Here is a 7,192-nt window from a genome sequence, read left to right as displayed (position 1 = left end):
AGATGGTATGATAGATACTCTAGTTGGTTAGAGTATAGTATTCTGAATGATAAAGCATATTGTTTGTATTGTTATCTTTTTGGAGTAGAAGGAAGAGGAAAAGAAGAAGAGGATGCATTTGGTAGAAATGGTTTCTCAAATTGGTAAAAACCTGATAGGTTTGATCTTCATATTGGAGGACCTAATAGTGCTCATAATAATGCACAGCAAAATTGTGAGGATTTAATGAAACATGATCAACATACAAACTTTGCCTTCCAGCTACAATCTGATTGAGCTACAAAAGCATATCGTGTCCGCTTGAATTCTTCTGTTGATTGCGTAAAATTCCTTCTACGACAAGGTTTAGCATTTCGCGGGCATAATGAGAGTTTTGATTCCAAAAACCAAGGAAATTTTCTTGAGCTATTGCAATTTTTAGCAGAACATAATGAAGATATAAGTAATGTTGTATTAAAGAATGCTCTAGAGAATTTGAAATTAACTGCACCTGATATTCAGAAAGATATTTGTAGAGCCATATCTATTGCAATTACAGACTACATAAAAGCAGAAGTTGGTGACAGTTTCTTCTCTATTCTCGTTGATGAAGCTCGTGATGTGTCAGGGAAAGAACAAATGGCTGTCGTTATACGATATGTGAATGAGAAAGGACTAATTATTGAATGTTTTTTGGGTATTGTACACGTTCCTGAAACGTCAGCTCGATGTCTCAAAAAAGGAGTTGAACAAATCCTTTCAAATTACAATTTGTCGCATTCTAAAATTCGTTGTCAAGGTTATGATGGTGCAAGCAACATGAGTGGAGAATTTAATGGCCTAAAAGCACTTTTTCTGAATGATACTAACTCTGCATATTATATTCATTGCTTCACACACCAGCTTCAGTTAGCGTTAGTTGCAGTTGCGAAAAATCATGTTCATATTGCACTATTATTTACTATAATTTCAAATGTGATGAATATTGTGGGTGTCTCATGCAAACGTCGTAATCAACTAAGAGATAAACAACACGATATGACATTAAGTGCATTACAAAAGGGTGAGGTGTTCACTGGACGAGGATTAAATCAAGAAATATCTTTACGGCGTGCTGGTGAAACTAGATGGGGTTCTCATTATGAGTCACTAATCAGATTAATTACAATGTTCTCCTCAGTTGTTGATATGCTTGAAATAGTTTTGGAGGATGGCATAAGTTCTGAACAGAGAGGGGAAGCTTTTGCACTATTAGAATCAATGCAATCTTTTGACTTTTCTTTTTGTTTGCACTTAATGAAAGACATACTTGGAATCACTGCAGAACTCTCAGATGCTTTAAAAAGGAAAGATCAGGACATCGTAAATGCTATGTCTTTAGTTCAAATATCAAAAATCAGATTACAAGATATGAGAGATAATAAGTGGGATGACTTCTTTAAAAAAGTGTCATTATTTTGTGTTGAACACAAAATTATCACTCCGAATCAAAATGATAAATGGGTTGCTCGCGGACGATCATGACGTGGACTTCAAGAAATGACAAATTTACATCATTACCGAGTTGATATATTCTACACAGTACTTGATATGCAACTACAATAGTTGAATAATCGTTTCACAGAAGCTAATACTGAATTACTTTTGTGCATTGCTTGTTTAAATCCATCAAATTTGTTCTGTGCATTCAACAAAGAAAAGTTGATTAAAATGGCAAACTTATATCCAAGTGATTTCACTCCTTCGGATTTGATGATTCTTGATAATCAGCTAGAAACTTACATTATGGATATGCGGCTTGATGTACAATTTTCATTATTAAAGGATATAGGAAGTCTTGCTGAAAAAATGGTTCAAAGCAGAAAGGAAATACTATATCGTCTTATTTTTAGGTTATTGAAGTTGGCATTGGTACTACCCGTTGTAACAGTAGGAGATGAAAGAGCATTTTCTGCAATGGCAATCATAAAAAATCGGCTACGCAATCGAATTGGAGATCAATGGATGAACGATACTTTAATTGCTTATATTGAAAAAGAAAATTTAGATTATATTGATAATGATGCTATTATTCAGTTATTTCAAAATATGAAGAATAGAAGGTATAAGTTGTTACTTGTAAGTGTACTTCATTTTAAGTTTAGTAGTTTGCTTTTAAACCAAAATTTTTAAAACTGTCAATGCCGGTCCCAAGCCCGGATGAAAAAAGTTGAGGGAAGATTTTAATAAAATAATTTAGGCCCCCCCTCAATAAATTTTCTGGCTCTGCCACTGCCGCTAGTCCCCCCAATCGCCAGATAGTAATAAAAAAAAAAATTTCGGAGGGGGCACGTGCCCCCGCAGGCCCCCTCACTCCGCCGTTGCATATAGATTTAAAAAAACTTCAAAAATTTATTCCATAAATCATAGATTGATTTTAATTTAATAAAATTTGTAATTATTATAATTAAAAATATTAATTAAAGTTTTATTTGAGCCAATTTTAAACTACTATTTTTCCATTGCTTTCAAAGATTTTTGGTGCTAGAAAATTATTATAAAAAATAATAAGAAAACGGTCCCAAATGAAGCCTATGTTTCGTCAGGAGCAAGTTGGGGATGCAATTGAAATAATTAGATGAGAGATCAGCTCCTCGCGGGGTTTTGAGGTGGCTCTTGTGGATGGTAAGTGGTGGTGTAATTGAGACTATAGTTGCAGTGATAATTTGAACAAAAATGACGACAGTAAAGGTCTAATTGTGATAACTTTTTAATAGTTTTATTTTTCTGAAATTTGCCTTTGTTTACACTTTTTTAATGTTTTCTTAAAATTTATCTAATGAGAAATTTTCATACAATTAAATTTTTTCAAGTATGATAATTGTAATAAACTTATTATTTGATTTTTTTAGCGAAAAATATAATTAACAAAAAATTAAAAAAAAAATTAATTTTTTAGAGATTGTTGCAGTTGTCCCAAATAGATGCTAAAAAATAGAGAGAAAAAAAAAAGAAAAAGAAAAAAAAAAAGAGTGATTTAAGTTCAATCCTATAAACGAACATACCATATATTTTTTGTTAGGATTAAATAAATAAACCAAACAAAAAATCCTAAGATATGGCATCAAATTGTCTAATAAACAATAAAAGTATTATTTATTCAATGGAATCAGAACCTTTATTATTCATAATAGCTTCTAACATTAGATATCTTACCCTCATATTTTTTCCGTTCAATAATTATGATTTTTTTTCCAAGAAACCTCCAAACCTAATCTCCTATTATGCTGTGTTGTATAGAGCTCTTCTCATAATCAAAATTAATTGATTAATTGTTAAAAAAAAAGAGCTCTTCTCATGATAAAAAAGTAAATTAAATAATCTATCTCTTCTCAGGAGATCACATAAAAATCATGTTAGAGATGATAATAATTTGAGACGAAGCAAAGCTTGAAACCCCAACCAGCAAGTAACGAAATATAATAATAGTTACGAAAGCAATTTTGTTTATTATTCAGTCAATCACTAAACATGATGATGAAAATAACAGTATTGAGATAAAAAAAGAATAAAGCTAGAAGAGATCCAATCATAATACTAGAAAAGTATGAATTTATTTTACTTCTATATCATCAGACTATTTTACTACTTCCTATACAATCTTTTCGTGACAGAGACAATGCGTATTTTGCACTAAGCTCACAATTTAGGATTCATTGAAGATGCTTTTTTACTGCTTCTTAAAATAGATTTCAAATATAAAAAATTTAATTTTCGTACTATAAAACTGCTATAAAAAATAATAAGATAATCATCTCAAATGAAGACTTAATCAATTATCCCTAATATTCTTTTGAGCCATTCTAATCATTTCTAGCATTAAAATAGTTGCACAGTAATAATGAAATTCCAACAGAAAAAAATAAAATTATCAGCATCATTTAGTTCCTACTCATTTCGTATTAAAATGATAAAAAACTTGCACAATGTAAACTAACATATAAACCAAACACAAAGTACAGGAAACGTTCAAAAAAAAAGTGCTTAAACGCTCCCATTTCGAGAGTAACTTCTTATAGAAAATTTGAATGTACACCAAGTACACTAGCGTCAGTTAAAATGAGAAATATAAAAATGATGATTTTTTTGCTGTTTAGCTGATAAAAGAAATATAATTAAAAGAAATAGAAATAAATTAATAGGAAATTACAGCATATAGGAAGTAAATTACCTAAATTCTTTTCAGAGGTAAGAGCTAACTGTGGGAAAGAATATGATAGCAGATCCATGAAAATATCCTAACAAAATTTTTTCATTTATATACCAATATAGACTAGGGAATTCCTAGAGCTTTCTGTTTGTATCCATACTTATGCCTATCTAATAACTTTTCCTTAATTTTCCTTTTCTTCTCCATCTTTTTCCTGTATCTATCCTCCCTTTCTCTGTCCAGTATCCCCTGCCAATGCACTTCTCCAGTTAAAGGCCAGAGCCATCTTCCATTAGAATGCATTTTGTCATCAGCTTCCTCTGCCAAATCCTCATCCATGTTTTTAATCAATGCAGGGCTGAAATATTTCGCCCACATTGTCCGTTCACCGATGGGATGATTTTCTTCAAGATTGCCGGAGTTTGGTTCCAGGTAAAACATTCGTCTGCCACTATGATAAGCCCAGACATTCACAAGAACTTCCAGTAGACGGCAATAGCAGTGACTTCTCTGCTATTTAAAATGATATAATAAATGAAGTTAAAAATTAAAGAAATCAACATAAGCTGAGCCATGACAAAAAATAGTCATGATGAGTCTCAACACCGCCTAAATTTGTTCTGATAATGCAATATAAGATATAGAGTTTTATGTTTGTTAGCTTTTAAATCTTCTCAGTTAGGTGTTTTCTTTTTCTTCTATCTTTATTTTATTTTATGTCCATATTTTTCTTTTTTACCTAAGGATAAGTGTAGTAATTTGTTGTCCTTTTTTATCATATAATTGTTTAAAAATACCTCTTATTCTTTTGAGAGAAGGGATTTTTTTTTTTTTTATGGTGAATTTTTCAAGTTATCCCGAGGAATAGGGTGAAATCCCCAGTTTACAGTGAGATGTGAGAAATCATAATGAAGTCCAACACTTTATAAAAAGATTGTGGAAGCTTTTTCATCAAGAGATGAGATTCTCCCACCAGGGGGGAATTGATTGTGGAAGCTTTCTCATCAAGCGATGAGATTCTCCCACCAAGGGGGAATTGATGCATTTATATTTTGGTTTATTTCATTTTGATGTAATTTGAATAATATTAGTTGTGTTTTATGTTTTTTTAAGCTATCCAATGATGGAGAACATCCAATGATCATGGTAGGACGTGCTTGGGCATGGCAAGGCTTGGGTTTGCTAGCATTTGGGTCCTTTTGTCCTTGGGCTGCTTGTTGTTTCCCGGTTTGGGCCTTTGGCTGCTTTTGGGATGGGCTTTGGATTCTCTAATTGTGAGCTGAAATTTTGAGATCTACTTGGTGCTAGCTCATTAATGCTTGAGCTGATGTTTAGTTTATTATTTAGTGGTATAATTGCACTTCCTAGCTCATAAATTCATAAAGGTATGTGGAGTGGAGCTCGTTTCTTCCCATTCTTGTGTCTCCTTGGTTTCTTCTTTATAAATTATTGTTGTGGGCTGGTTGTCTTTTCGGTTTTCTCCTTGGCTGTTTTCCCGTGACTTCTCTGTCCCGTTTCCTGTGTTGGCTCCTTGAGTCCCTCTGTGGCTGTGTTCCCGTGGTTCACTGGCTGTGTCCCGTGGCTTCTCCAAACCATTTTCGGTGCTATTTTTTGGGAGCAGTTTTGTGGTGTCTTTTGGCCCTTCTTCTTCCCCTTACCTGATTGGTTTGGTTGGAGGTTGATGTTGACTGTTTGACTCCCCTTTTTGGCTATATATATGAGAGGATTTTGTCATGGAAAGGTTGTTGATGAACTTGAAAAAAGTTGCTAAATACCTAAGGGTTTCTTCTCTTGGAAAAGCTTGAGAACTTGTTCCACCCCCTTTCCTCCTCTCTATTTCGTCTTGGCTTCAAATCTCTTCTTATCTACGCAAGTTCCACTCCACCTGTATCCTTCTTCTAGAGCATTTGGAAGTTTTTTGTTGGCTAATTTTGGAGACATTTGCCGGAGGAGTTTGGTAGGACGTTGGACCCTTTTGCAATGATGGACCCTCGGTTTGCAAGCATAAGCACTATTTTTTATATATTTTCCTACTCTTCGTTGCATGTGAGGAAACCACTTGACTGTTTTGAGGATAGCATTTTTATGTTATAATTTTGTTTCGTTTGATTTAACTTTTCTTTTATCTTGATGTTTGCAAGTTAAAGTGAATAGAGTTTGATTTTATTGTCCTTATATTCTCCAACTTGACTTTTCTTTCTAGTTTGCTTATGTCAGGTTTAGTATCGGAGCAAGTAAGAATATCCTTGGTTGATGAGTCTTTTTTTTTTTAAATCGAAGATGGCTAATAATCTAGGGGATTGGAAAAATTTGATGCAACAATTAACAGACTTGCAAAATCAAATGAATGAAATGACTAACACTCTTACTAATTTAAATGTCAACCAACATAATGTCCAAACATCTGAAAGCGAAGAAGAAGTCCCTAAGAACCAAAATAGGCGACAAAGAAACTAGGATTATGAGATTAAAATAGATGTTCAACAATTCGAGGAAAAATTACAACCTGATATATTCCTCAAATGGATAGAAAAAATGGATCAGTTCTTTGGTTGGAAAGAAATTCTAGAAAACAGAAAAGTAAAATTTGCAAGTTTAAAACTCACTGGTCATGTTCTTACGTGGTAGAAAAACTTACAAAACAATAGACTTAGGCATGGAAAAGAGAAAATACAAAACTGGGAACGAATGAAAAAAATGAGAGGGAAATTCTTACCATCTGATCACGCACCAACACTCTTTCAAGAATTTAATAATTTGCGACAAGGAAATCAATCTTTTGAAGAATACACTGAAATATTTTACAAACTTCAATCGAGAAATGACTTAGATGAGTCTGAAGAAAAAACTGTCTCAAAGTATATCAACGGTCTTAAGCGGACAATCCAATATCAACTGAATTTGCATCATGTAATTAAAATTGATGAGGCTTATCGTATGACATTAAAACTTGAAAAGCAACATCAAAGGAAAAGGGGTCATAACAAGATAACGGAAACATATAAATGACAACCAACTGGCGGG

At 32.9% G+C, this 7,192-nt stretch overlaps 2 protein-coding genes across 2 annotated transcripts in view; one reads left to right on the top strand and one right to left on the bottom strand.

The window, feature by feature from the left end:
- Positions 1-2,151, top strand: part of LOC110099355 (zinc finger MYM-type protein 1-like) — a 7,462-nt gene extending 5,311 nt beyond the window's left edge. The window contains exons 3-4 of the mRNA XM_028697930.1: positions 344-1,341; positions 1,585-2,151. Of these exons, the coding sequence (XP_028553763.1) occupies positions 344-1,341; positions 1,585-2,151 (1,565 nt within the window). The remainder of the gene's footprint in view (positions 1-343; positions 1,342-1,584) is intronic.
- Positions 2,152-3,999: 1,848 nt separating this feature from the next.
- The window catches only part of LOC110099352, a 109,220-nt gene continuing 106,027 nt past the window's right edge, over positions 4,000-7,192 (bottom strand). The window contains exon 13 of the mRNA XM_028697938.1: positions 4,000-4,678. Coding sequence (XP_028553771.1) covers positions 4,292-4,678 — 387 coding nt within the window. The 3' untranslated portion in view covers positions 4,000-4,291. The remainder of the gene's footprint in view (positions 4,679-7,192) is intronic.

The sequence above is a fragment of the Dendrobium catenatum genome, unplaced genomic scaffold (genome assembly GCF_001605985.2).
Source record: "Dendrobium catenatum unplaced genomic scaffold, ASM160598v2 fragScaff_scaffold_119, whole genome shotgun sequence".
Taxonomy (NCBI): domain Eukaryota; kingdom Viridiplantae; phylum Streptophyta; class Magnoliopsida; order Asparagales; family Orchidaceae; genus Dendrobium; species Dendrobium catenatum.
This window is presented reverse-complemented; position numbering and strand designations above follow the sequence as displayed.